Source organism: Camelina sativa, chromosome 12 (genome assembly GCF_030686135.1).
Source record: "Camelina sativa cultivar CO46 ecotype springtype chromosome 12, ASM3068613v1".
NCBI lineage: Eukaryota > Viridiplantae > Streptophyta > Magnoliopsida > Brassicales > Brassicaceae > Camelina > Camelina sativa.
This window is the reverse complement of record NC_141891.1, coordinates 10,535,593-10,562,327: the sequence shown is the minus strand read 5'-3', so window position 1 is coordinate 10,562,327 and position 26,735 is coordinate 10,535,593. Positions and strand designations below refer to the sequence as shown.

The 26,735-nt window shown below is 39.1% G+C and overlaps 8 protein-coding genes and 1 pseudogene across 11 annotated transcripts; 3 read left to right on the top strand and 6 right to left on the bottom strand.

The window, feature by feature from the left end:
• Positions 1-645: 645 nt before the first annotated feature.
• On the top strand, positions 646-2,905 carry LOC104731275 (alkaline ceramidase). Its single transcript, XM_010450601.3, has 3 exons — positions 646-1,031; positions 1,750-2,059; positions 2,163-2,905. Exons 2-3 carry the CDS (start codon positions 1,806-1,808, stop codon positions 2,674-2,676), a joined length of 768 nt encoding a protein of 255 aa, XP_010448903.1. The 5' UTR covers positions 646-1,031; positions 1,750-1,805; the 3' UTR covers positions 2,677-2,905.
• Positions 2,906-4,397: 1,492 nt separating this feature from the next.
• LOC104733385 (agamous-like MADS-box protein AGL97 pseudogene) lies at positions 4,398-5,428 on the bottom strand (annotated as a pseudogene).
• A 688-nt stretch (positions 5,429-6,116) lies between these two features.
• Positions 6,117-9,359, bottom strand: LOC104731274 (phosphatidate cytidylyltransferase 2-like). Its single transcript, XM_010450600.3, has 12 exons — positions 9,119-9,359; positions 8,644-8,757; positions 8,214-8,470; positions 7,898-8,049; positions 7,643-7,784; positions 7,356-7,512; positions 7,229-7,276; positions 7,061-7,147; positions 6,847-6,975; positions 6,705-6,761; positions 6,500-6,583; positions 6,117-6,420 (listed from the first exon to the last, which is right to left on the bottom strand). Exons 1-12 carry the CDS (start codon positions 9,290-9,292, stop codon positions 6,334-6,336), a joined length of 1,488 nt encoding a protein of 495 aa, XP_010448902.2. The 5' UTR covers positions 9,293-9,359; the 3' UTR covers positions 6,117-6,333.
• A 1,191-nt stretch (positions 9,360-10,550) lies between these two features.
• Positions 10,551-15,117, bottom strand: LOC104731273 (uncharacterized). 4 transcript variants are annotated; one of them, XM_087478992.1, is made up of 10 exons: positions 13,659-13,949; positions 13,406-13,622; positions 13,040-13,284; positions 12,658-12,742; positions 12,367-12,552; positions 12,057-12,224; positions 11,841-11,978; positions 11,301-11,472; positions 11,038-11,212; positions 10,551-10,869 (listed from the first exon to the last, which is right to left on the bottom strand). In XM_087478992.1, the coding sequence occupies exons 1-10, from the start codon at positions 13,730-13,732 to the stop codon at positions 10,773-10,775; spliced, it is 1,557 nt and encodes a 518-aa protein (XP_087335118.1). In that variant the 5' UTR covers positions 13,733-13,949; the 3' UTR covers positions 10,551-10,772. The 4 variants fall into 4 exon arrangements, with proteins under 4 accessions (XP_087335118.1, XP_010448901.2, XP_019088865.2 ...); XM_010450599.3 differs by having other exon boundaries at positions 13,406-15,117; XM_019233320.2 differs by lacking the exon at positions 13,659-13,949 and having other exon boundaries at positions 12,658-12,780; positions 13,406-13,583.
• On the top strand, positions 14,410-16,922 carry LOC104731266 (uncharacterized). Its single transcript, XM_010450591.3, has 6 exons — positions 14,410-15,137; positions 15,474-15,585; positions 15,703-15,874; positions 15,970-16,178; positions 16,408-16,570; positions 16,664-16,922. The coding sequence occupies exons 1-5, from the start codon at positions 14,587-14,589 to the stop codon at positions 16,528-16,530; spliced, it is 1,167 nt and encodes a 388-aa protein (XP_010448893.2). The 5' UTR covers positions 14,410-14,586; the 3' UTR covers positions 16,531-16,570; positions 16,664-16,922.
• Positions 16,841-18,430, bottom strand: LOC104731267 (uncharacterized). The gene is made up of 5 exons (XM_010450592.2): positions 17,896-18,430; positions 17,695-17,806; positions 17,466-17,547; positions 17,328-17,379; positions 16,841-17,229 (listed from the first exon to the last, which is right to left on the bottom strand). Exons 1-5 carry the CDS (start codon positions 18,391-18,393, stop codon positions 17,077-17,079), a joined length of 897 nt encoding a protein of 298 aa, XP_010448894.1. The 5' UTR covers positions 18,394-18,430; the 3' UTR covers positions 16,841-17,076.
• A 126-nt stretch (positions 18,431-18,556) lies between these two features.
• On the bottom strand, positions 18,557-19,828 carry LOC104731269 (uncharacterized). Its single transcript, XM_010450593.3, has 2 exons — positions 19,510-19,828; positions 18,557-19,007 (listed from the first exon to the last, which is right to left on the bottom strand). Exons 1-2 carry the CDS (start codon positions 19,735-19,737, stop codon positions 18,849-18,851), a joined length of 387 nt encoding a protein of 128 aa, XP_010448895.2. The 5' UTR covers positions 19,738-19,828; the 3' UTR covers positions 18,557-18,848.
• A 469-nt stretch (positions 19,829-20,297) lies between these two features.
• LOC104731270 (F-box protein At4g22390) lies at positions 20,298-22,363 on the bottom strand. Its single transcript, XM_010450594.3, has 3 exons — positions 21,078-22,363; positions 20,897-20,977; positions 20,298-20,547 (listed from the first exon to the last, which is right to left on the bottom strand). The coding sequence occupies exons 1-2, from the start codon at positions 22,229-22,231 to the stop codon at positions 20,938-20,940; spliced, it is 1,194 nt and encodes a 397-aa protein (XP_010448896.1). The 5' UTR covers positions 22,232-22,363; the 3' UTR covers positions 20,298-20,547; positions 20,897-20,937.
• Positions 22,364-23,945: 1,582 nt separating this feature from the next.
• On the top strand, positions 23,946-26,111 carry LOC147930373 (uncharacterized). Its single transcript, XM_087476833.1, has 2 exons — positions 23,946-24,024; positions 24,118-26,111. The coding sequence occupies exons 1-2, from the start codon at positions 23,946-23,948 to the stop codon at positions 26,109-26,111; spliced, it is 2,073 nt and encodes a 690-aa protein (XP_087332959.1).
• The last annotated feature ends 624 nt before the right edge of the window (positions 26,112-26,735 follow it).

Sequence of the window (26,735 nt, the reverse complement as noted above, 5' to 3'; positions counted from 1 at the left end):
AATGTAGTTATGAAATCCTTATGGTGAAATGGTGAAATACTTTGTGTAGTCTTGTGTTAAGCAAAACACACATAAGAATGAAAACCTAATCATAAGGCACTGCAAATCAACTTTCAGGATATGTCCTGCACAGTCATAGTTTACAAAATGATTCACCATTCCCTAAGTTACTTGTACCATATTTCAAAAGGCCCCTTTACCTTTTGTGCAGAGGCATGTTGTTGTCACTTGACCTCTCTAATTTTGATACAAACGCAGTTGCTCTTCTTACTCTGTCTGTTTGTATCAAATGAAGCTGTAACATGCTTTTAAGAGTGCTTATAATTTGTAACCGGACCGAAAAGAAATAGTCTAACAATCCTCTGTACATTTTAATTTGTAATAGTATTGTATTAGTTAAACTTAAACATAAGAGAAAGTAAAAAAAAAAAAAAACAAAGCAAGTTTTATCAACAAAAACAACTACTAGTCAATGATTGGTTAAAAAGTTCATTGCCTAAAATCTATCTATGTGAACTTCTTGGTTTATGCCTTCTAAATAGCAAAACTTCCCAAACCGTAAACATATGATATAAAGTGGTTTAATACGAATTTTCCAATCATTTTTATATATATCCACATTAAGTAAAAAACTAAAATAAGGAGGACCCCCAAACACAAATTACTATTTAACCTAATTTTACCTAAATTTAATTTACCCTATCCATGTCGACGGACGGTTTACTTTAGTAAAAATAGCGCCGCTCTTATTTTTTATATATTTTATTACTTATAAAATCCAAATCCCGGCAAGTTAAAAGACGGAAATAGCCCTCAATTGCTAAAAATCAGAAAAGGGGAAGAGAGAGAAACAGAGAAGACGAATCGATCGTGAGAAAGGTCATCCCACACTCGGAGAAGAAGATTTTGTTCTGATCTGATTCCGCCGATCTGTTCATGGCCGGGCGTTGCTAAGGCTTAATAAGAGATTCGCGCGATTTAGAGACTTGTGCTGAAGGAGGGAGATAGATCTCTTGTATCGCGAGAACACGGTTTGTTTTTTTTTTTTTTTTTTTCTCTTCATGTGGATCGGGTTTTTGCTTTTAGAGTTTTTTTTTTTTTGGTTTCTGGGATCAAAATTGTTTCTTATCTTTGACGTCGTGGATCTGATTTTTTAATCTTGGATCTCCCTGGTTTTGACCTTGGCAAGTATTTGTGTTATTATTTCTAGTCTCTGTGACCTAGATTCGTTGTTGTTAGATTCGGAAATTGAAGTGTTTCCAGTAATTGATATATTTGAATTCTAGTTTTCTGAGTTTTGTTGGTGATGATCAAGTTATTCATCATTCTTGTACATTGTTTGTAAAGATGTTTTGTGCTGTTTCAAAATTTCCTGTGTATTGATGATTATTCACTCGTTGTGTGTGTTTTCGATACTTTGTAATTTACATATTATGGGAAAAGTTTGGAATCTTATCTGTGTGCTATTAGCGTGTTGGTTTGTTTAATCATTAGTTTATACTTTTTTTTTGGTATGTTGCTTGTTTCTGCAAGTTATGTGTTATTTAGTTACTTAGGCTTGTCTTTTTCAAGTTTTGTTGGACGCTTGAGAGACAATTTGGTGTGGTGAATAGATAAGTAAAGTTATACCAGCACAGTGATTCTTGTTCTTTCTTTTGCATTATCTCACGTTCATGAATGAATCAGTAGTAGCTTTTTTGTTGTTTTTGATTGTTTTTGCCTTTGTGGTTTTTTTTGTTGGTTCTCTAGTCTGTAAAGGCTTTCACTACTGAGGAGTATAATTTCATACTGAGAGAGGATAGAAGATGGCTGATGGGATATCGAGCTTTTGGGGTCCCGTGACTTCTACTATAGAGTGTTGTGAGATCAACTACGCCTACTCTTCCTACATTGCTGAGTTCTATAACACCATCTCCAATGTCCCTGGAATCCTATTGGCTCTCATTGGTCTTGTCAATGCGTTAAGGCAACGGTTTGAAAAGAGGTTTAGCATTCTTCACATCTCTAATATGATACTTGCTATCGGCAGCATGCTCTACCATGCCACTTTGCAACACGTGTAAGTACCTTTATTATTTCTCTTGACTTTTACTGATACATTATGACCGCTAATGTAGTTGTTTGATTGGATCATAATTCATTGGTTTCTTGATTTCAATCAGGCAACAACAGAGTGATGAGACCCCAATGGTGTGGGAGATACTTCTTTACATGTACATCCTTTACTCACCAGACTGGCATTACCGAAGCACAATGCCCACTTTCCTCTTCCTCTACGGTGCTGCCTTTGCTGTAGTTCATGCTTTCCTCAGGTTTGGCATTGGTTTCAAGGTCCACTACGTGATCCTCTGCCTTCTATGCATCCCTCGGATGTACAAGTACTACATCCACACAGAGGACATTGCAGCCAAAAGGATTGCCAAATGGTACGTTGCTACGATCCTAGTGGGAAGTGTTTGCTGGATCTGTGACCGTGTCTTATGCAAGACGATATCTCAGTGGCCTGTGAATCCTCAGGGGCATGCTCTATGGCATGTGTTCATGAGTTTCAACTCTTACTGTGCGAACACATTCTTGATGTTCTGTCGAGCTCAGCAACGTGGATGGAATCCAAAGGTAAAATACTTTCTGGGAGTTCTTCCTTACGTCAAGATTGAGAAGCCGAAAACACAATGAGAAGAAGAAAAAGGGGATAAAAAGCCCACAAGAGGAAAGATCATAAATATAGTTTTTGTTCATCGTTTTGTCAGGATCTCGACCTCGGTTTTATTTTATTTTTTTGGAAGTGCTACTCTCTAGATACAGAGTCCTAGATTTTTTTTTTCTTTCTCTTTTGTATTAGTTATTGGGAACAATCTTAAGAAGAATTGATTTTTAACTTGCTGGAAAGCTCTTGTTTCTGCAATTTCTCTTTTGTACCATAGCTATGAATTTGTTGCTTTCTTCTGTTTCTCTTACTTAATCAGGTCTCAGTCTTTGATTCAAGGTCTTGATTCTTCTTATGATCGTATTAGTTCCAAACACTATTTGCTTAAGATCAGGTAAAGACAAAACTGAGACCTGATTGCTTAACTCATGCTTTAGCAGTCACCCTGTGCAAAGAACAAAACAAAGCTCTTTTCTTTCATAAAGGCGTCAATTACTATATACAGAGGCTTAACCAAGATGGAACACAAAAATGAGAAACATAACCAAACTTATTATTCTACTTTTCCTTTTTTTTTTCTTTCTTTCTATCGTATCCAATGGTTTTCTAACTTTTTGGTAACACAGGAGGAGAGTAATATGGTACAATGAAGGGTTGTGGTGACGATCTAAGATCCAATAAGCTTTTCCTGCAACATTTGGCCAAGATTCATGAATAGAGCTTGTTGTTCCTCCAATGGCAGGCTTGTGATTATCTGCAATGATTAAAAATCATCAAAAGCCAAACAAAGAGAACTTCAATGTATTGATTTGAAGTCAACTTACGTGGTCTAAGAGCTTATCCACAGAGAGGAGGTACAACAAACGATTGATGATATATATATATATGCAAAAACAGCCATCACCACCTGAGAACTGAAAATGTGTGTGAACCTGCTCGCTTGGAGGGATTTCTCTTGATTGCCTACAACAAGTGAGATAATGGGGCTTGAGATTTCAACTCCAGATAATGCCTTAAAACTCTTTTACCCTCTCCCATATTGCCTTTCTTTTCCATCTCTCCTTCCTCGCCACTACAACTGCTGCATAAGCTGCTGCAGCCATTGGGACAGGGATTGCTGTTGAAAATATGAATGAACGACCTCGTGACTGTATCCCAATTGCTGATGAACCACACACATTGCTCTTTCTCCGGTCTTCTTCCATGGAGTCTCCAAATTCGTATCAGTTCAATAAGCTCAGTAGCTACCTTCTTCCTACTAATAAATACAATTTGGGACTTTTAGGAGTTTTCTGTATCAGTGCAGCATGTCTTTTCTATTTATTTATTGCTTTTCAACTGCTCCTTTGAATAAAATTAGTAACATGGGAAATCTAGATGTCTTCAGAAAGCCATTAACACAGTCACTTTCCAATTTTGGTAGACCGGCCAAAAACAATGAATACAAATACATACTAGTGTTGTATTGTTAGCTAATCAGAATTTAACATCATATTATATATATTATGCCTTCAAAATATAAAAATCTCAAAAAAATGTGTTTGACTTGGTTGAAATTCAATTAACTTTGTCAAATATTTCAACTGTTGTTACTCATGAGTAGTAGTAAATAAGGAATTCTACAGACTAGTAAAAATCTGTTTATTTAAGAAAGTTGATACAAAGTATCCAAAATATACAAAAAATGGTTTAATCACGAATTAATAAAGTCAAACCGGACCCTTCTTCCTTGAGGGTTGAGAATAGATCTTTAACTTGTTGTATATATATCTTCTTGGAGGGAGTTTTGAGCAGAGGAGGTTAATTCATTGAAATAATCAGAAAAGCATAGATTATCCTCATCCAAATCTATGTGAGTCACTAAGAATCCTCCATCTCCAACTGTTTCAGAATTCGTAGTCACCATCGAGACACCATCCATCTCCAAGCTCTTCATACAATTCGTCTCAAAATCAATGATCTCATCAAGATCCAGCTCTTGAATGAATTCATCCCAGTTTTCCAGCTCTTCAACATTCTTCTTGTTGTTGTTGTTGTTGTCAGAAATCTGTAGCATCAGATCTTCATCTACAGTAGCTTTAGAATCAGAGAAGGAGTTTTGATGATTTGGTGTCACCATCGAGATGTTTTCCAACTCTGAATTCACTGATGAACTCGTCGACTCAAAATTAATGATTTGATCAATGTCCAACAACTCTTGATTGCATCCATCCACGTTTCCAAGTAAAGCATTGTTGTCGCAAGGATTAATAGTATGGTTTTGATGAGTTCCGTCTAATAATAAACCCTTCTTCTTCTCCACGTCCTCATCACAATCTAGTCGATTTTGCAAGGCATTGGAACGCAACTCTTTCAGATCTTGCAACATCTTCGACATTGAGTTAATCGCGTCTCTCAGTTCCTCCGGATCCTCTGATTTTGCAAGCCTCTCATCTTCCCACCAGAACCCTAACCCTAACCCTAGATCTTCCCGAGGCGGAGGACGCTCATTAGCGAGGAAAGCGGCGACAACGTTATCCACAGATGAATGACCAAAGGTGTAGAAAGAAGCGTTGGAATTGGAAGAAACGGGAGTTGCCAAGATCGCAATTTGTGCATCGGCGAGACGGCAAAGCTCAGCCGCTTTGCTATAAAGACCCTTTGTGCGTTTTGAGTATGCTACGGCTCGTGAATCTTTTTTCCCTATCATCTCTATCGGAATCTTCCTCTTCACGCCACCCATTATGTTGTTTTCACGATTTTCACAAACAGAAGAGAGACACTAGAAAACACAACAGAGTGAGTTTTTTTGTTGTTTGTCTATCGCGAAAGATATGGCAACATTCTATTCCTAATCATAGTATATATATAGATTATAGATTATAGTCGGTCGGTGTTATTTCCTTTTTTCTGTAAATTCGCTAAACAGTAATTAAACGAACTAATAAGTATGATTGTTTTCCTTTTTGTTTGAAAGTAATTATTCTTAATCACCTGAGACGAACCAAGGCTGGTTCAGTAACCAAGGCTGGTTCAGTAACCAGTTAAGCCAACTTTATTTGGTTTAGTGCTTTTTATTTTATTTTATACTAAGCTGAATTTCAACACAACAAATATTCAAACCAACCTAAGCAAAAAAGTAAACCCAAGTTGTAAGGCTTTTACTCAGTATATTTGGTTTAGTGCTTTGTAACCCATAATTTGACTACGGTTCCGTCTTGCAGAATTGGTAGTACATGCAGAATTGGTAAACATATTTGCGTATATATGTGTGTTCAAGTAACTAAAACATATTTGGGAATTTTTGTTTTATTTGGGATAGCTTCATTCCGTCTCTACACCACAAGAAAGCAGAGTTAACTCAATCTTTGATTTTGATTGCAACTCGAAAGAATCAATTCTTCTGATGATCGTATTCGTTCCAAACATTATTTGCTTAACATCAGGTAAAAACAAAACTGATGGCTTAACTCAAGCTTTTAGCAGTGAATTTGTGCAAACAGATAAATTCAAATTATAGTGAGCTCTTTTCTTTCATAAAGGCGTCGATTACTACTATACAGAGGCTAAACCAAACTGAGAAACATAACCAAACTTATTATTCTACTTTTCCTTTTCCTTTTTTCTTTCTTTTGTATCCAATGGTTTTCTAACTTTTTGGTAACACAGGACTAGAGTAATATGGTACAATGAAGGATTGTGACGACCTAAGATCCAATAACCTTCTCTTGCAACATTTGGCCAAGCTTCATGAATAGAGCTTGTTGTTCCTCCAATGGCAAGCTTGTGATTATCTGCAATGATTAAAAATCATCAAAAGCCAAACAAAGAGAACTTCAATGTATTGTGTTGGTTCATTTGCAGTCATCTTACCTGGTCTAAGAGCTTATCCACAGATAGGACTTCAGGTACAACAAACGACTGATGATATATATATGCAAAAACAGCCATCACCATCTAAACACCCAAGAGAAAAATCATATCAGATCTAACAAATCAGGTATAATTCTCAACCATACTGATGTTGAAGGATTTTAAAGGAAGCACTAAGAGTGTAATGAAGTCAATGCGTCCATACCTGACAATCCATCCTATCTGTGATTCCGCCATGTCCGGGTATACTATCACCAAAGTCCTGAATATTGGAGAACATTTAACAGTGACTCTATGTTGCATAGATAGATATTGGGATTATATATCAAATATCATCTGAAACCCACCTTGATTTTGAAAGCTCTTTTGAAACCACTGGCAAAGAAGCCACCAAAAGGCGCTATTATAGAAGCGAACAATCCAAAAGATAGAGCATGCCACTGAACTGGTAAGATAGTAATTTCTTTCCAAGGTAACTGCAAAGTAAACGCCTCTTGGTTAGAAGCAATATATGTTTATCGAGTAACTGTTTAGAATTGTACAATTCAATTCAGCCTTTACCAAATCAGAAATCCATCCTGGTAAAGTATGTGTCTCTTGCTTGAACAATGGACCAGGGTCACAGTGAAGCCAGCCCGTCGATAGGTCCTGTGTATATTCGTAACTGAGTTATCACTACTGTTCTTGTATGGAAAAGAAGGCAGGACAAGAGTAAAAACTTCCACGTACCTCTCTGGGACATGTCAGCCACAGGAAACGACCCATTATATTTGCAAGCTGCAAAAATAAGCAAGATTATAATCCATTCCATACTCATCTCAAAACATATACTTAGTAGCCAATAAAACAAGCTTACCAGGAATGCAGAAATTACTGTGGTAATAGAAGCTCCAATGAAACCCTCCCAAGTTTTCTTTGGTGATAACTTGATCAACGGTGTTCTTCCAAAGAAGAAACCACATATATATGCAAATATGTCATTGATGACTATAAGTGATGCAGGAAGAAGAAACCTGCACCATAAACCAGCATATTTAAAAAACATCCATACATCCTCAAAATAAACATTTAGTCAGGTCATTTACAAACGCCAGCGCAATGTAACGAAAAAGGCACATGTGAGATAAGCTACTCTGTGATTACCAGATGATTCCTTCAAAGATGTTGGCAACGGTGAATGAGGACTGAGTAAACACCACAATTAAGATCATATGCGTCCATGCATATTGGCTAAACTGATATTTGTACATCTTCTTTTTAAGCGTCAGAATAAACCAAACAAAGCCTACAAATTCCACAGCAAAGAAAACGAGAGACTATGTTAAACAACAGCAGTGGATCAAAGTCATTGTTCCTCACAGTAAATGAGTAAACCCAAGAGGTCATAAAACCACTAACCGGAAAGATACAAGGAATAACAAATTGCCATGTGGTATTTGATGAGGCTGGTGACCAGTCGATATAAGACTTTGTCTGGAGTCACAGTGTTGACTAGCCGTTGACTAAGTATTCGACCATATACAAAGAGCATTGCTGTGAAAAAGAAGTGCCTGCATAAAACAAAAATCTTAAAATGTCAAATGCAAATTCGTTTCAACAAATCTAAAAAGTACTAAAAAAATACCAGCTTAATCTTCAATCCATTTCCAGCATCATTCCACATAAAAGCAAAAGATAAAGAAACTCGAAAGGTTGAGGGGGAAATGTGAGTTACCAATTCAGTAATCTAAAGCCAGGGAGCTGTTTATCTTCATGAGTTTTTCTCAACAAATTGAAGAGTTCTCTTGCCATGAAAATCTGAATAACAACCACCATGGCTGTAATGTAGAGATGTCCCAGGTAAACTATAAGAGCAAAACCACCGATCATCCAGAGAGTGGAGTAAGCTCGAACGAGAAAAGATTTGTATTTGCTACTATCATTGACAAGTAAATGGCTTCCATTTGGTTTGCCTGCCCCTGCTGCACCAACCTAAAAGCCAGAAAAATTGGTCCAGTTCTCAACCAAAATAGTTACATATTGAAGCAATAACGATTAAAACACACAAGAAAAGCAACTTAACTAAACCAAGAACAATGTGAATATGCCTTTTGATTTGTATCTCCTGAATTAAAATAGAAGGCAGTGTATAAGAGCAGACGTACATCACTGTTTCGCTTCCGATGCCGAACACGAGTATTAGGTGCTGATGATGCATCACTAGCAGCAATTCCCTTGTGCATTTTGCCCGAGTTTTCAAAACAAAAAACACTGACTACCTGTGACAATTAGGTTGTACATGATCACTACATCACACCATAGTCTAAAACATTTAAAATTACGAAACTGAGAAAGGACTTAATTATAAGACTCTCCTCCTGATGATATTTATGGAAACTACATACAATTTGAAGAATCGATTTGACAAACTCATCATCTGAATCAACCTAATGACATGAACCTTATAACAGATACTCAAAGCTCTCATCTCTAAATGTATTCAATTACAATCAAACAAGCAACCAGACATAATATATGAGCAAAAATTACACACAAGGATGCAAAAAAATCGGAAACGAAAATCCGAAATATTGAAAACAGGGAATGAGGGTGATTGATAAAAGGAAGAGACGTGTAAACCTGTTGGTGAGGCTCAGTTACTACTACTACTACCGTGCGAGCGAGAGCGAGAGAGAGAGAGAGTGAAGATGAAAGCACGAGAAACGGACTCGAAGCAATGAAGTAGAAGACGAAAAGGATTCCCTTCTTTCCCGAATCTTTTATAATTTTTTTGATTTTTGGTAAATTAATCATGTTCTCTAGAACCTGCAAAATTAAAAATAATTATAATAATAATAAGATTGAGGATATTACGAACTCCTTTTCTACAATAATATCATTTGGTTTATCAAATAGAGAATTTAATTAATATATTATGTAATTTTTGTAGGAGTTCAGTCAGAACCAGTCATAATTAGAGAACTAGTATTTTAGCACATTTAAAATATTTTTTTTTTTGTTTGGAATGATGGAATAGTATAGAAACCAAATCAAAATAGGAAATAATGAATCAGATTCTTTATTTACTTTTACTTTTTTGGTAAGGTTATTTTTATTTTTTAAATTAAAGATTCTTCTCTTTATAAAAATTTATTTAGCACAAATTAACCATACAAAGCGTAAAACTTAGGCGGATTATTAAAAAACAAAATTTTAGTTAGTACTAAAATAAACATCATGTTTTCTTAATCGATTGAGTTTCCTCCATGCTCCATCCGTTTGGATATTAAATAGTTATGATTTTCTATAAAGAATCTGATGACTTGTATGAATTGTAATGACCATAACTTATTGATGCAGCAAGGATCTCTTCTTCTGTTTACCGGCGGCATTGTTGCTGATGATGCACGAGTTGAATTTGTTTCCGTCCTTACAACAACTTTCTTATATGTCTGTCGGATTTGGGGACCAGAGATTCTTATCTCTTTATTTATTGAAGTTTTTCTCTTCTGCTAACAAAAGCCATAACAATTACACGAGTTTGATCAAAACACCATAGTATAAGATAGGGTCGTTGGAGAATTGTAAAGTTTGGTCTAGCGTATAGTATAAGTGAGTGAGTAAACTCACCAAAAGCTCAGTTGTATCATCCACTTTCATTCCACCAGACTCATTCAACCTTTTCTCTTACGCAAGAAGCAAAGTCTTCATATCTTTACCGGATTGGCTCAGCAATCCTTCTTCCTCTTCCTCTTTAAGGTTCCTCCCAAACGCTGTGACGACACCACCACTCTTTTCTGTTCTCATCATCCGTTTTCCACGATCCTTCATCATCGTTTCAGCTTCTTCAAGTGTAAGTTGATTACTACAACTACTAATCCCTGAAACTTTGAGAGTCAAGAGAACACACACGAGTTGTGAAAATATCTGTTCAGTAATGTTGGAAACAAGAAAATTTTCATTTATAGACTTCTCATTGTTTGTCGTTGTGGGTTTCTCAGTGTTCAATTATTCATTTTAAAACAAACTCTAGTCAAGCTAATTTCGAACATGAAAATTAAATCTGTGAAAATTCAGCAGTAACAATGTGATTTTTTTCCTCTGGGTTTTTCAATATGATACTTCCAAAATACTACAAGTTTTCTTAGCCTTTTGACTGTTGCAAATACAGAGGTTCAAGATTTTTCCATCCAAAAAAAAAAGCTGAGATACAAGTCTCTAATCTCACTCTTCAATCCAAGAAATCTATGGAAACTTAGTCTTAAAGTGAATGAGTTGGTTTGTTTCCAGTGCTCTATTTCTCCTGCTGCTCATATATCTGCATGTATGCTTCCGATAGTTCTACCATTTGGGAAAGTGTCTCTGCAACATGTAAATCCTGCATCTCGTACCTGAAATGGACATTATCCCACAAATGTATTTATGTCAGTTTCATCCACAGATCTAGCTACTACCATAAACCTGTCACTATGTGTTCCAACTTTGATTTTGCCATTCAAGGAAGTTAGACGAAAATAACAAAGTTCTATAGATAGATGTTAATGAACGAGAGAGCTTACCATAGTTCTTGTGACTTCCTCTGCACAAAGACTCTGAAGTACCCATCCTCAGGCTTACCATCATGTACAATGTTAGCGATTAGATTATACTTCGAGCACACCTTCTCGCCTTCTGGGGCTGTAGGCAATGATGGTATGTAATCCCTCAACTCCATGTCCTTCACCGGGAAGTTAACTGTGGCATTTATAAAATATTAGGTCAAATTAACAAGGCATTAGTTTGTAAAACAATATCATCACACAAGGTCCAAAGTGAGACTTACCCAGGGTTGGGTTCTTCTCCTTGAAAAAGTTATTTTTCTTGAACCGAACCATATGGAACATCAAGTAAGGAGGCGATCTGGTTACACGATATCTCATTCTGGCTAGCTTTGGGCGAACCACCTCTGTCACAGTCTCTCCATCAAACTTCTTCAATAAATCAAATAGAGCAACCTGGCCCAAACATCAAAGAAATTAGCTTTTACTTTACAAACTAATGGCTACTCAAGGCCTAAACGAGAAAGGACTCAGAGAATTCTTCCCTTCCTAAGTCATAAAATGGACAAAAAGACAGTTTATACAAGGACAGTTACAAAGCCATTCTTTAGGACTCAGTATTATGGTATCTCAGCAAAATGGGACATTATTATGTAGTATGTTGAGATTTAAAAGTTTTCTAGCATAACACTTCATGTAGCTAATTGGCTAATTCATAATAATGTTCCCCTTTCTGAAATGCACTTTGTATAAGGGACAGAATAACATGCTTTCTAAGCTTTCTACTAGCCATAACTGCAAAATCTAAGGCAAGAGATGTATACCTGCGGAATTATGTTTTTCTCCATGACATCTTTGAAAAGAGGAGGCGGTGGCAAATCTAGTCCAAGCATCAGAAAAGGCATCCTGGAGGTTTCTTTGTTTTCATTGCCTTGATACTCTTTCACAACCTCCAACTCACCCTGTAATCAACATGCAGGCTTTTGTAAGCAATTATGTCAAATGGTATTATGTTGAAATGTCAAAGGACGGACACATACCTGGAAGCACTGGTGGATGATACTGCTGGCGTCCTTCGAAGGCCTAAGATCCATGTGCAAAGTGTTGAGGAGCCACGACATAAACTCTACAGGATCTGACTGTTGGCCTATCCTAAATCGTTTCTTACTGGCCTTCATGACAGCTTGCAAGAATTCATGTGGACTCACCTGTTACACAAGGTGACTTATATTAGCGAGGTGCTCAAACTGCAAACCTAAAAAAGTCAGTTTACAAACAAAAAGGAAAGCTTGTATCACGGACAGGCAATGGCAAAAACTAAATAAGTGAGAGGTATAAATTGAGTCAGACCTGTCCTTTAAAGTTTCGAGCATGCCAAATCTTCCGAGTGAGTTCTCCAAAACGGTGAACAAGAGGAGACTTGCAATGTTCATAATTCTCAGGAATGAGGAAGAAGTTCCTTAAAGGAGTAACTCTCATCAACGATTGGATTGTAACATTCACAAACTCCGTCTTTTGTATGTTGTTCAAACCCACCTATACACATATACAAGGTTGAAGTCTAGTTAGGAAACAAACTTACTCAAAACTGTAACCAGAGAGAGAGAGAGAGAGAGAGAGAGAGAGAGAGGAGAAGATTACCATTCCCGGAAGATAGTCAGAGCCATCAAGAGCCCTAGACCACTGCCTATTCTTGTCGAGCTCTTCTACTTGAGCCCTACTAAACCTGTAAATGGATAGCACCGAAGCCTTCATAAAAAGGAACTGAAAAAACAATTTGAAAAAGCATGAAAGAAGAGTTATAGGTTCAAGCTACCATAAAAAAATACATGTAGGCAGATGATACAGACAACTAGCCAGAAGAAACTGATTGAGATATTAGTCAAAACAATCTTTTCGTTATCAACTACGTGCAAAGCCTAAAATGTTCACAAATCAATATAGATTTAGAAACAGTTTGAAGAAAATGATTGCACACAAATACAATGCAGTAAGGAAGTAGTAGTGAAAAGATCTAATATACCTTGGATTTAAAACATGACGAATGTCATCCAAAGAAGGGTCATTGATCTCGTAACTATCAGGAAGACAGTAAACCTTCTCCGTCAGAAGATTGATGTAAACGTGGTGGTCTGCTTCCAAACTATGCGTATAAGCATGAGACTTCTGGCTCCTCCCTTGGAAATACTTACCGCAGACGAGACACGCATACACATTCAAATTTGACAAGGACACAGAACAAAACCTCTCGAAATCAAAATCCAACACCTGAGAAAATCCAACATAAGGAAATGGGTTTCTAAATGCTCATCCCAAAACATCAATCAAAGATTCAGAAATCAAGAAACTGGTTAAAGTAAACACATTTCTTCACTAGAATGATCATTACCTGGCGATTAACAGTATCAAGATAAGGACAGTCACGACGAACTTCAACTTGGCGTGAACGCTTTCCTCTCCCCTTAAAGGCATCATCATCATCATCATCATCTTCGTCGTTATCTTTGTTACCGTTCCCTTCTCCTTTTACAACTCCACGAGTTTGAGATTTCTTCTGCTCGTTCTCCTCATCCTCATCGTCGTCATCGTAAGCATTAGCCAAGGGCAAAAGAGGGTTATTAAAACCCAGTGGTGGAGGTGGCGAATCAGACCTCTTCCTCTTCACCTCTCTCTCTTCCTCAGTAACACCATTCTTAACTTCTCTCTCACTTTTCATCCTCACAACAACTTGCTTCCAGAAACCCTAGAACTCCACAAAATCCCAGCGATTCACGAAGATCCTTCAACCAGACTAACAAAAAAAGCACCGATTCTTCAAAAATTAAACGCCCTAGAAACTTCAAATCAGCAGAATCTACTAGAACAAATCTCTCATTCCCAATTTTCTCGAGAAAATTCGAAAATCTCTCGTTACACAACCTAAAAACCTTCAAAGAGCCGACTCAAGCAAGAAGATTCATTCACTCGCTTCTAAGGCCGAGAACATTTCTTATTGGGCCGTATTGTTTAAGCCCAATAGCAATTTACACATTATAAAATAATGAGGGAGGTTTTCCCTTATTTTGTCACTATGCGTAATTCATTCACGATCTAATTCACTGATCAAATTTCCATTCATACCCTCAAGCTTCTCGAAACAAACAACAGTAAACGCGTCAATATCTTCAAGGACATATTCGACATTTTATATACAGTCAAGCCAGCTGGCGAAGAAGTAAAAAGCAAACAGACTTGCTAAAAGACGACAACACCCTCTACCTATAAACCAAAGATAGCATGACTCATGAGGGTAGCATCGACATTTGTCACCAATCGGATAAATCTAACCAACCCTGAAGGGCATATTCGTCATTCTCATCAGATTTATAAAGAGAGAGAGAGAGACAGAGAGACGAAGAAGAGAGAGAAAGAGACAAAGAGAGAGAGAGAAAGAGAAGAAGCAAACTAAAGGAAGAGGATAAGAGAGAGAAAGAAACAGAGAGTTTTTTTTTTTTTTGTTGCCATTTCTTGTTGTGGGGTATATGAAAAGAAAGCTTTGAAATTTTTTTTGGTTTCTGAATCGTTTCATCAATGGTGTCGGACCAGGATCTAGCGAAAGGAGTCGAGACTTTGCTAAGGCAATCAGACCCAAACTCTCTCACATCGTTAAGCAGTGTTGTTCAGCAGCTTGAAGCTAAGTTAGGGTTAGACCTTACGGAGAAGACGACTTTTATCAGAGATCAGATCAATATCCTCCTCCGTTCTCACCACAATAATAACAACCCTTCAGCCGCTTCCGCATCTGCGTCAGTCGTACAATCTCAGCCTCCTCCGCCGCCGTCTTCACAGCATCTTCATCATCAACATCAGCAGCATCAGAATGTGCACTCCGGTGTTAATGTTCCGGTGGCGAAAGGGCATTTCACGCTTCAGCATCCGTCTCAATTCTCTGTTTCTCAAGCCCAGCAGTATCCTCCACATTTCGCTCTCCAGCCTCCTTATCACTCTTATGACCTAAATTTCCGGCAGCCCTATCCGGCTTTTATGCAGCCGTCGCAGCATCAGCATCAGCAGCAGTCTCCGCGACAGCAACAATCCTCTGTTCTGCTTTCACCAGGCGCTAATGCTTCTCCAAAAGAAAGGTCCGTTTTTTTATTTTAGGGTTCGTAATTTTCTCCTCAAGGTTGTTTAGGGCTTTTGTTACTTTCATGGATAAACATGGTTTTCCTTTTTAGGAATGTCTAAATCTTAGGTCAATTTTGTTCCTTTATTGGGTTTTTAGGTTTACATACCCAAGTTTAGAATTGTCATCCAGTGATATATTTAGCACGCACTTTGATACACACACCTGTTCTAATATAGTGGTTGTTTCTTAATGCTTGACACAAGATTGAAAATTTTCTCATATAATTCTGTCTTATTCACCGATATATGAATGTTGGGGGTTGTGAACTTTTCCTGAATGTTGTCCGTTGCAGTGCTCCAGCTGGAACTAAAAGAAAGGGTGGTCCTGGAGGGCTAAACAAAGTCTGTAGGGTTTCTCCCGAACTTCAAGTCGTTGTTGGTGAACCTGCTCTTCCCAGAACTGAGGTTTGTTGTCACTGTCTTCCTTTTACGTTTATGGCAATGTGTCATTCTAATTGTGTATTAAGCAATTGTGTTGTTGTTTTTATTATATGTTTGCAATTTTTGTCTTTTTGGTTTCAGATTGTGAGGCAATTGTGGGCTTATATAAGGAAGAACAATCTCCAAGACCCGAGTAACAAGCGGAAGATTATCTGTGATGATGCGTTGCGTGTGGTGTTTGAGACCGACTGCACTGACATGTTCAAAATGAATAAGTTGCTTGCTAAGCATATTCTCCCGCTTGATCCATCAAGTAATTGTTCATTACAAGCGTTTTTGCTGTACTCTTAAGTGTTCTTGGTTAGTTCAATGTTACTGATTACTGACTGTTTGAATCACTTTTGGCAGAGGACTCTGGTCAAGCAAAACGGGCAAAAGCTGAGGTCGAGACAAAGACTGAGACGACAGAGCTAACACCTGTTAGTTCAGCTCCTGTTAGCTCAACTATTACATTATCTGAGTCACTTTCAAAGTTCTTTGGCACTGGTGAGACAGAGATGACTGACGAAGAGATCATTCGTCGTGTTTGGGAATACATCAAACTCAACAATTTAGAGGTGAGTATTTTACTGAAGATCCTTGTGGGTGTTGAAATACTCCGGTTGCTCCTTTATTGCTTTCCGAAAGTTTCCACTTTGCTGCTACAACTGCTTGTTATGTGGGATTGATTACTCTATAATATTAATGTACAGTATAAGTTTTCACATTGCCATATTTGTAAGAGCTTTTTAAGTGGCCATAAACAAGAAAACTAAGAATTGTTTATTCTGCATGATTCTTTTGCAGGACCCAGCAAATCCAATGGCTATTCAGTGTGATGAAAAGCTCCGTGATCTTCTTGGATGTGAAAGCATATCAGCTGTGGGGATAAATGAGATGCTGAGGCGCCACATGTACAAGCAGTCGTGATACCTTCTGGTCTGACTTAATTAAACTAGGAACTACTAGTGTAAGTGGATTCTTATTTCCCAGATTATTATATTTACATATCAGCATTGTCCAAGAACGGCAACTGACTTCTGTATCACAACTTCTCCTGCAGGTGTATCTAGGGAACCTACTTATGACTCCTGGGTGTAGAACTCTGATAGGGAAGAAAAGAACCTTTTCACTTTTAACTTCCTTTAATGCTATTTTGCATCTTCCGTTGGGTTCTTTGTTTTAGTTGGTTGTGTATCAACATGGTTAGGTTTGATATTGTATGTAATATTTTACAGTATTTAGGAAATCTGTGATTTTCTATTACTGAAACTCTAGTGTAAGGGCAAATGGCGCAGATGTTTTGTATTTAACGCCATTCACCCATGAATGTCTTAGGAAAAAAAAAAAAAAACTCAATGTGTTTAACTATGTTTTCCCAGTTGGAAATATTTGCATCCTTTAGTCCTTACTCATAGAGAAAGTCTTATTTTCTGTGGTGTTATTTCCTGCTCCATGTTATTTGCTGTGTATGTATCAGAGTCTCAGTCGTGTGAAGTAGAAAGCGGCTGCAGCAAGCAGCAGAAGAGCAAGTAGCAGGAATGCCATTGCTTGTCTCCTTGTGTTTTCTCCTGGTCTTAAGAAAGTGACTATCTTCTCAGCTAAGCTCACTGCAAACGCCATAGTTCTCTGCGTCAGAAGAAAAATGATGGTCATGATTGCAGTTAGTAAGTGACTCACATAAATCTTGTGAAAACGATGTGAGAGGTTATAGTTTTGAGGCTTACTAGTCGTAGAGGCGCTATGTGAAACATTGGCTCCATGAACATCTCTACATTCCTGCATTGTTTTTGGTTGAAACGATGGTCATGATCACGGGTTATAATCGGTCTGAAAACTGAGTTTAGACGGGAATGATTGCTGACTTAATCAACAGCTTTCCCTGATACATATGGCAACTGTGGAAACTGAATCCCCTCCCCAATTGTATGTGTGACTTCTCACATTCTGCGCATCACAGGTAAACTGTTGTGAGAACAATCATTTCAATCGGATTTGGTCAATGTAAAATCATGGAGCCGAATAGGATGGGTCTGCATTTAAGGTATCACATATAAGTTAACCGGATTAGGATTTTGGGACGAGGTGACTAACCGAATTGCCATTGGACACCAACGGTCATGCCATCTTTGGACGTTGGTCTAACAATAATCTTGATATCTTTACCCAGCTCCATGATCAACCAGTAGAAGAAAGCCATAACTTGCTGTATTTAAACGACCATGTAACATAGATGTCAAAAGCAAAGATGATATCTAAAAGAAAAGCTAATACTACCAATACAAACATGCTTACCTTCTTGCCTTGTAAGAGTCGATACTTGGATAAAACATTGGAAAAGCATTGGCATTCATCTGCGATAACTTCTGAAATGCCATCGATGTTTCGGTCCTTGATATCGGTGTACAGTTTTAGAACTGTCTCTTCCGCCCGATAGCCTTCCTCCTTGATGTTTCGGTCCTTGATATTGCTGTATAGTTTTAGAACTGTCTCCTCGGCCTGATGGTCTTCCTTCTTGGTGTCGTTCTCTTCATCTTTCTTCTCTTCCCAATCTGATTTCTCTTTATCTTCGTTCTCTACATCTTTGTTTTCTTCCCATTCTGATTCTAACTTTCTTACCCTTGTGTAATGCTTCAAAGTGCTTCTATTTGGTTGTGATCGATCCAGATGAAAAATCAGATTGATAGAATTCTTTTGAGTTGTTGATAACACGTGATATTTCTTCGTGTTAATCTTTGAACATAGTTTAGACGAAACCATTGTTTGTGTCATAGACATATATGATGATGCCATTTCTTGTAAAATGGATTGGTTTTGCTGATTACAATACTTTATAAAAGTTTTGTGAATAAGAAAGATTTCATTTATGTAAAATTAGCAAAGTATGGAAGAAAGGAATCAATGAATGTTTTTGGATAAAGCAAAGTGATAATAAAGAATGCAACAAATTATCAAATTTGGAAGGTTAGAATCTTTTTAATCCATGTTAAAGGGTTAATGGACCATACAAAGCACTTCATCAGATTCGATTTCTTCAACCTGGCATGATATTTCAACACAAACCAAGGACAAAAACAAATCTAAATCTAAAGAAAATCAAGTGATGTTCCACATAATATGCATTAGTTAACCAAGTAGATATATAAAAACCGCTCACAAAACAATCTTGAAATAGGTAAACTGCACAAACTAACTTCAGTCAGACCAAATTCCTTATAGACAGACTCTTCATACCGAGCACGAAATCCTTAGATCATAAGCTTCTCTATAGCATCCTTGAGATCCTGAATCTGAGATTTCAACTGGCTTATGCCGTTCGATAATACTGAACAAGCGATCACAGGTTTCGTTACTCCACATGCTCTTCCCAATGCTTCTTTCGAAGGTACAAACACATATGGCACATTCTGCATTCAGATGGAAAGAGATATAAGGGTTAGTTCAAAGTCAGGCCACATAATGATGTCATGTATATATAAATAATAAAGCAGCTTGTTCAAATAAGATAAACTATATATAGCTATGATTGAATCATGTCTTTCTCAAGAGTGAACTCGAAGCTACGCTTTTAAACATCAACTAGGATAAAACTATAGCTATAACAAATCATATTTTCCCCAAGAGTAAATTTGAAGCATACCCCAATAACTAAATAGATACTATGATTCAGTTGAGGACCAGACTAAACCAAACAAAGAAACTTTCATGACATGAACTCAACAAAGAAACAAAACTGCAAGAAAGCAAAACAGACTGGCTTCTTAATGCGTTAAAGATCTTGAGATACCTAAGACAATCATAAAAAATCTGACAACACTAGCATATATCTCTATAAGGGATGCATCAAGCAGCTCTTTAACGTAAAAGACAGTTTTCAAATCATAGAGACAGAGAGAAAGAGAGCGTAACCTTATGTTCGGCAAGCAAAGGAAGATGAACAAGAATCTCGAAGGGATCAGCATCAGCAGCCATAACAACGAACTCAGACATCCCACGGTTCAATGTCTTGGTAGCTTCATTAGCACCCTTCCTGAGCTTCTTGTAGTTGGTAGCTTGTTGAACAAGATCCAGTATTGTTATCGATAGCTGACCATCTGCTAACGGATACGCTCTAGAATCCACTGCCTCTTCCGTCATCTTCGTTAAGGTCAAAGGAAGAACTTAGGGTTTTCAAGGATTTGACAATGTTCTCAATAATCTCAGAGGAAGAACTTTTAGGGTTTTCAAGGATTTGACAATGTTTAGAAAAATCTTTTACCCTCCTCGTTGATTCGGTATATATAGAAACATGATTCGGCTCCTCGTTGATTCGGGTCGGTGAAAATAGGCCCGAAGGCCCTGAACCGATCTTGTTGTCGGTTGTTTCTGTCTAATTCAATTATTTCGGTTAAGTTCGGTTACGTTGGTCCAATTTGGTTCAATCGTTTTACATCTCTTGTTGTTTTTACATCGTTGGTCCAATAGGTACTTCTTAAACTTAATCCAGTCTCATTCTTGGAGATGAGAATGATAAGTGACTGACTAAGTGTTTCAATATCTTCACACTATCTTCCTCAAAAGCTCTGAGCTTCCGACTTCGATCATTCTCATCTTCTTTAGATGTGTTTTGTTTATCCACGATTTACTATGCTCTGGTAAATTCTCTTCAGTTTCAATATTTGCAACGAGATTTTGGTAAATTCTCTTCAGTTTCAATATTTGCAACGAGATTTACTTTTGATTGAGATTAAGTGTTTAAGTCGAAATCTAATTGCAACAGACCAAACTGAAAAGAGTTTACATATTTAGATTTCAGTCACTTATATGTAGAAGAACACTATCTTCCCTTACGACCTACTACGTACGTACGTACATAGGTTAACCTAATTAGTACTAAGACTTCATATGGGTTTAGGATTTTGCCATTTCCTTTCCCCCCTGCGACTGCTACTACTACTGCTACTGCACCTGAAAATCAAACACAGATCAAGATAGTCAGATTTAAAACTCGAACACCTGAAATAGTCAGATTTTAGATGAGGCTCCTAAAAAGTTTAGATTCAGGTGCCAACTTGAGGGATATACTCAAGATCTTTAGATTCATTACACTTACACTTGAAATAGTCAGATTTTAGATGAAGCTACTAAATTTTTTGTGCTAAACTACGACGTTGACACAAGTTCCACCTCCTAAGACATCAAATAATGCATCTATGATAAGATTGGAAATCTCACATCGAAAAGAAAAGAAGATGAGGCCTAAGATAAAATACCAACTCGAGGAAGATACTCATATCATTAGATTCATTACACTTACCTTGATCTAATGTTTGGGCTCAGAAGTTTCCCCTGCTTTGCTCATAACTTCAGCTTGAAACCCTTGGACAGAAAACCACCCCTGAGATTAAAACATAACATGTTTAAGCATGTTGATACCTAGGAACCTATCAAGGAAACAAAACGAGTAAGAAACCACTGGCAAGAGATGAGAGTACCACCTTTTATTACTCTTCTGCATCATCTGATCTTTCCTGCGATGAGCTTCAGTAGGATCTCCTTTACATCCCAAAACAAGGCTACTCACGAGTATATCTGCGGTGAATGAACTATCACACTCTATGCCAAGAGTTGTAAGAATCTTACTTTCCAAATCAAACCACATGAGATTCTTGGCGTTGTTAATCTCCATCAGAATCTTGCTCCTGTCCTTGGAATACAGCAGAGGTCTCAGGAAGTCAAAAGATTCTACACTCTCTGGTTTCGGCACCGTAAACATCTTAGTCCAAGATTCTATATCTTCATATTCCCTCAATATCCAAACATCAACATGGCTAAAATCATTGTAGCACATCAAACAAACGCAGCCATCTAACACACCTATATCCATGTTATCTTCTGTGTAAAGTTCCTGTGGGAAACTGAGGACTCCAAGGTCATCAGAGGCAAGATCAAATCTGATTATCGCGTTAAAAGCGATCAATCCATGCTTCCGAGGCAAAATCCAGTGAAGATGATTCTTAGCTAAAACACCAAATCCACGGCGAGGCAACAGATGATAATAGAAATGGATGAAGAGAATCAGAACCTCAAAGAGAAGATGGACTCTCTTCCACGAATTCTTCTTCAAGCTGAAAACTTTGATCTCAACAAAATCATGTTTACCACCTTTAAGCTTAGACTGAAGCATCCTAACAACTTTGAAGTCGTCGCTCACAGAGTCATAACCCAAACCGTAAAACACAAACTCACGAGTGATGTGACGTTCCGGGAAATCAAGAGGCTCAACTGGTAACCGGTGAAGCTTCCTGGTCGATGGATTGAACAGAGCCATGTCTACGGGAGAGTTTAATAACCCGACGACACCGTTCAAAGAACCAAAAACCTCTGTAAAACCTCCGGCTTGCAAAGGGTGGTCGATGTCCGAGACGTTCTCCGGCGCGTCGAGCTCCACCGTGCGTAGAATGCGAGGTCCTCGGAGTAAGATCATGAGATGGTCTCCCGTTTCGAGTCTGCGACTGAGGTGAGACGAGACGAAGTCTGGACTGTCGATCAGAGAGAAGCATGGCTTCGAGAGGACGCGACACCGTACTAGCGTAGCTGCTGAGAGACGGAGGAAGAGATCGTGGATGAGATCCATCGGACACTCCGCCATGTTCGTTCGCCGGAGAAATTTGACAGAGGGAGAGAAATTAGGGTTTTCCAAAGGATTTGAGCGAAATGATTTTTTCGACTACTTTTGAGAATTGAATGTGTGACAGACACTGTGACTGTGTCTTCATAATTCGGGTCAAGTTCTCGGGTGTCGATTGATTTAATTCGGTTCGGTTCGGTTACACTTGTGAAAACGGATCCGAACCGAAATTATTTCGGTTTAGTTCGGTTACATTGGTCCAATTTGGTTAAAAATCAAGATTGTTTCATCAACTTGTGAGAAGCATATATAGATCAGATTTATGAACCGATTTCGGATTAAGAAAATCCTCCCACGGTGGTTGGATGGAGTAAATAATAAGTGCCTCGTCCTTCCTTCCTTATTGGCTATTGAGATGATAAATACAACTTCACCACTTTCTTACGTTTCTTTAATGAAGTGAGGGTCTTTTTTCTTTCTTAATATAGTCTTTGTATTTCCTTCTTCTCATCTCTAGTAAATATATATGGTATTAAGATCATTACAATTTAGTTATTACACAAAAAATTGGAAAGTTTTAAGAAGATTTATGTTCATGTAAAATATACCAACTTATCCATTACCTAAGTACATAAACTTTTATCACCTTTAGCAAACAAAGATCAATTTGATTACGTATCTCTTAATTATATGAATTTAAATACTGTTTTTTTTCTTTTGCCATTAAAAGGTATAACAAATTTTCCCAATGTAACATCAAATACCTAAATTTTGTTCAAACTATAGGTGAACACTCTGAATCCTTGTTTCATATGCAATATTTTGAATGGTATTACAATTTCCAATGGAAAAAAACACCAAACAAGTTGTGAACCAGGTTTGATTAGGCTAAGAGCACAACCAATATGAATTAACTCCCTACTCTTAGTTATAACCAAATTGAATTCTATGGAGCATTCAGGATCCCCCATAGGATAATAAAAACATGAGGCTTTAGTTTGCTTGACTGTTATTTATAATGACATCTTTAAGCTAAAGAGTTTCAACAATTGTGTGAGTATCCACTAAAAAAGTCAAATATAGTTCATTTCCACAAAATCAAGACAAAATAAATCCATAAATTGAAACTTATCTAGGAGAAGCTTTTGGAAAGGATTATAATGCAATAAACGAATCTGATATCTCGAACATTAAGTCCTTAGTGAGAAGACTTTGTGGAGTCACTATTGTTGTACCCACGATCTGTCATCTCGGGCAATAGGCAAAGGGCCTAGGCCGGGCGCGTCTAATGGGCCAAGAATGTGTTACTGGTCGGCCCATCGGGCCCGGAGAAAGAAAGAGAGTGCGGAGACGCTTCGTGTTGGTCAGGTTGCAGCTCGAGCTTGGTAAAAGATTCTTGCATTCAAGAGGATTAATTAGGGTGCGCAAATCGTGTCCTATTAATTATGCATTAATTGGGTAATAAATTGGTCGGTATAAATATGTAAGGGGGGTGTCACTTGTAAGGGGTCGAACATTTTTATCTCTCAGGCAATACTATACAATTCAAATACTCAAACTCTCTCGATTCAGTTCGGAACTCTTAACGGTGGTAAGCTCCTCCACATTTAAATCACTTCGGAAGGAGAAAATTGATTTCAGTTCTCACATTTGGCGCTAGAAGGAGGGGAGTTATCACCTAACTCTTGTTAGTTCCGACTTCACATCCGAATCCATTTTTAAACCAATCACCGCTATGGCAACCGACTCTTCCAATCAGGCATCCCTGGAGGCGATCCAGAAGCTCTTGCAGGATTTATCTGAAAAGTCCGACCGTTAGCAAGCAGCCTCCGCCGCTCTGACCGAACGTTTTGAAAGCCTAGAGGGTCAGGTCTTCACTCGTTTGAAGGAAGTCACGACATCCGTAGCCGACCTCTCAGCCTTCCACCGCACGTACGCTGATCGGGTTGATCTCTTGTCCTCCGACCAAAACCCACGTCGACGTGCTTTGGATTTTTCCGGTATTACTCCACCTTCCACCTCACAGACGGCAGCAACAAATACCACCCCGGGAGATGCTTTCCCACCTCAACTCAATACGCAAGCAGCGCCACCGCTGGTTAGCGATGGCCACACTCCGGTTCAGCCCGGTGTCGCCAGATCTTCCGAGGTCCCAGTCCGTCTTCCTCTCCCTGCGGACGGAAACACTTCGGCTCCGGGGTATGTTACCAATCCTGAGATCTTCCGTATGCAGAGCGAAATCCGGGACATGCGGTCCGTGATGCACAGTGCAACCACTTCAGCTCCGGATATTTTTCGGGTGATTGAGGAGTCGAGGCGAACTCCTTTCTCCGATCAAATAGCCCGAGTCCGCATCAAGGATACCGGCAAAATTAAATTCTCGAGCTACGAAGGAAAAGGGGATCCGATCAGTCATCTCAAGACCTTCCTATTGACAGCTAGCCGAGTGGACCTCGAGCCTCACGAAGCAGACGCTGGGTACTGCAAGTTGTTCGCAGAAACGTTTAGTGGACCGGTACTACTTTGGTTCGCGTCTTTAGCAGCCGGCTTCGTAAATAACTTCACCGAGCTGTCAACCTCGTTCGTCAAGCAGTATTCCAGCTTAATCGAAACCACGGTGACCGATGCTCAGCTTTGGAACTTAAGCCAAAAGGCTGGAGAATCTCTCCGGTCTTATATAACAAAGTTCAAGGAGATCCAGGATAAGATCCCAGGACTCTCGGATTCCACAGCTCTGGCCGCACTTAAAAACGGCCTCTGGCACGAATCTCGCTTCCGCGAAGAGTTGTCCGTGAATCGGTTCCCAACCATTCAGGATGCGCTACACCGGGCATCAAACTGGATAGTCGCAGAGGAAGACAAGATTGCCGCTGCGCAGAAACAGAACGCTCCGCCTACAGGAAAACCTCGGTTCAAAGCGCCCGCCAAAAAGACTCTGCCTACGACTCTGAAGTCCGGGCCTAGCACGTTCGCAGTCACCCAATCTCCCAAGAAGAATTCTCCAAAGAATTCACCGTCCAAACCTCCATTCTCACCGCGCTCCAAAAGTGGCGTGCTTCCAAGTAATAAGTGGGTCCGAGATGAGGACACGTACTGCGAACTTCATAAAACCAATAGTCATTCCACTCGTGACTGCAAAAAACTGATGCACCTCCTCGCAGAAAAGTATGTGGCGGGAGAGATGCCAAATGTAACAATCGAGGTGTTGGAGCAGAAAGCGACCTCCAAGGTGGACGAGGATGCTCCACCTTCGAAAAAACCGAAGCAATCTGACGGCAACGAAGCCCCCAAGAAAAGAATAGACGTGATAATGGGGGGATCGCGCCTCTTTCGAAACTCTATCACTGCGATCAAAGACCATCAGCGGAAGCTCACCAGCCCTCAGCCAAAGCGAGCTAAGGTCACAACAAGCGACCTACCTGAAGTTTCTTTCTCTGAGAAGGAAACTGAAGAGCTGGATACTCCGCACGATGATGCACTCGTCATATCACTCGACGTGGCGAACCACCAAGTGTGCCGGATCCTAATTGACACCGGGAGTTCGGTAGACTTGATTTTTCTAGAGACGCTGGCTAAAATGGGTATCGGGAAAGAGCACATCGTGGGACCGCCCTCGCCTTTGGTTTCGTTCACAAGCGAGACGTCAATGTCCTTGGGCACGATCACACTACCGATGTCCACTCATGGAGTGGTTAAAATGGTGGAATACATGGTTTTTGACCGACCTGCGGCCTATAACATTATTCTGGGAACTCTCTGGCTCTACCAGATGAAGGCAGTGGCCTTGACGTACCATCAGTGCGTCAAATGTCCGACCCCTCAAGGAGTCCGGGAGGTTTTAGGAAGCCAAAGGACGGCAAGGAGCTGTTACCTCGCAAGTCACAAGCCCCTGGTTCAATAGCAACCACAGCTCAAGGTCCCGAAGAATCCGGTTCGGAAGTAGTTAAAAGGTGACCTCACTAAGCCCATTTTCACCAATGATAAGTTTCTGGATCAGGAAATCAAGATCGGAGTGGGATTGGATAGCAAGCTCCGCGCCAGTCTGATAACCTTCCTAAAAGAAAATATGGCCACCTTCGCATGGTCCGTAGACGAGATGCCCGGTATCAGTCCAGAAGTTATCTCCCACGAGCTGAATGTGGACCCGACGTTTTGACCTGTCAGAAGCGAAGGAAGCTGGGTCCTAAGCGAGCTGAAATCGTTAATCAAGAGGTGGAACGTTTACTGAAGGCAGGGCAGATACGCGAAGTGAAGTACCCTGAGTGGCTCGCAAACACAGTGGTAGTCAAAAAGAAGAATGGAAAATCACGAGTTTGCGTTGATTTCACCGACCTGAACAAGGCATGCCCCAAGGATAGCTTTCCACTTCCGCATATCGACAGGCTAGTTGAGTCCACTTCGGGTCACGGGCTGATGTCTTTCATGGATGCCTTCTCCGGCTACAACCAAATCCTTATGAACCCAGACGACCAGGAGGAGACTGCATTCGTTACGGATCGCGGGATTTACTGTTACAAGGTGATGC

What these genes read in the sequence shown, in the direction of transcription:
- LOC104731275 (XM_010450601.3), top strand. Translation starts at nt 1,806, where the DNA reads ATGGCTGATGGGATATCGAGCTTTTGGGGTCCCGTGACTTCTACTATA. An exon ending in CATGCCACTTTGCAACACGT is followed by an intron (nt 2,060 to 2,162) that starts GTAAGTACCTTT and finishes GATTTCAATCAG; the next exon opens with GCAACAACAGAGTGATGAGA.
- LOC104731273 (XM_010450599.3), bottom strand. Translation starts at nt 13,732, where the DNA reads ATGAAAAGTGAGAGAGAAGTTAAGAATGGTGTTACTGAGGAAGAGAGA. An exon ending in CTGACTATCTTCCGGGAATG is followed by an intron (nt 12,553 to 12,657) that starts GTAATCTTCTCC and finishes ATATGTGTATAG; the next exon opens with GTGGGTTTGAACAACATACA. An exon ending in TCATCCACCAGTGCTTCCAG is followed by an intron (nt 11,979 to 12,056) that starts GTATGTGTCCGT and finishes TGTTGATTACAG; the next exon opens with GGTGAGTTGGAGGTTGTGAA.
- LOC104731269 (XM_010450593.3), bottom strand. Translation starts at nt 19,737, where the DNA reads ATGACGGAAGAGGCAGTGGATTCTAGAGCGTATCCGTTAGCAGATGGT. An exon ending in CTTTGCTTGCCGAACATAAG is followed by an intron (nt 19,008 to 19,509) that starts GTTACGCTCTCT and finishes ATCTGAATGCAG; the next exon opens with AATGTGCCATATGTGTTTGT.
- LOC104731266 (XM_010450591.3), top strand. Translation starts at nt 14,587, where the DNA reads ATGGTGTCGGACCAGGATCTAGCGAAAGGAGTCGAGACTTTGCTAAGG. An exon ending in TCTCCCGCTTGATCCATCAA is followed by an intron (nt 15,875 to 15,969) that starts GTAATTGTTCAT and finishes CACTTTTGGCAG; the next exon opens with AGGACTCTGGTCAAGCAAAA. An exon ending in TCAAACTCAACAATTTAGAG is followed by an intron (nt 16,179 to 16,407) that starts GTGAGTATTTTA and finishes ATTCTTTTGCAG; the next exon opens with GACCCAGCAAATCCAATGGC.
- LOC147930373 (XM_087476833.1), top strand. Translation starts at nt 23,946, where the DNA reads ATGGCAACCGACTCTTCCAATCAGGCATCCCTGGAGGCGATCCAGAAG. An exon ending in TTTATCTGAAAAGTCCGACC is followed by an intron (nt 24,025 to 24,117) that starts GTTAGCAAGCAG and finishes CGACATCCGTAG; the next exon opens with CCGACCTCTCAGCCTTCCAC.
- LOC104731267 (XM_010450592.2), bottom strand. Translation starts at nt 18,393, where the DNA reads ATGGCATCATCATATATGTCTATGACACAAACAATGGTTTCGTCTAAA. An exon ending in GACTCTTACAAGGCAAGAAG is followed by an intron (nt 17,807 to 17,895) that starts GTAAGCATGTTT and finishes GTTTAAATACAG; the next exon opens with CAAGTTATGGCTTTCTTCTA. An exon ending in ACATAGCGCCTCTACGACTA is followed by an intron (nt 17,230 to 17,327) that starts GTAAGCCTCAAA and finishes CTTCTGACGCAG; the next exon opens with AGAACTATGGCGTTTGCAGT.
- LOC104731270 (XM_010450594.3), bottom strand. Translation starts at nt 22,231, where the DNA reads ATGGCGGAGTGTCCGATGGATCTCATCCACGATCTCTTCCTCCGTCTC. An exon ending in ATGCAGAAGAGTAATAAAAG is followed by an intron (nt 20,978 to 21,077) that starts GTGGTACTCTCA and finishes TTTTAATCTCAG; the next exon opens with GGGTGGTTTTCTGTCCAAGG.
- LOC104731274 (XM_010450600.3), bottom strand. Translation starts at nt 9,292, where the DNA reads ATGATTAATTTACCAAAAATCAAAAAAATTATAAAAGATTCGGGAAAG. An exon ending in GGCTGACATGTCCCAGAGAG is followed by an intron (nt 7,148 to 7,228) that starts GTACGTGGAAGT and finishes GAATATACACAG; the next exon opens with GACCTATCGACGGGCTGGCT. An exon ending in TGGATAAGCTCTTAGACCAG is followed by an intron (nt 6,421 to 6,499) that starts GTAAGATGACTG and finishes TAATCATTGCAG; the next exon opens with ATAATCACAAGCTTGCCATT.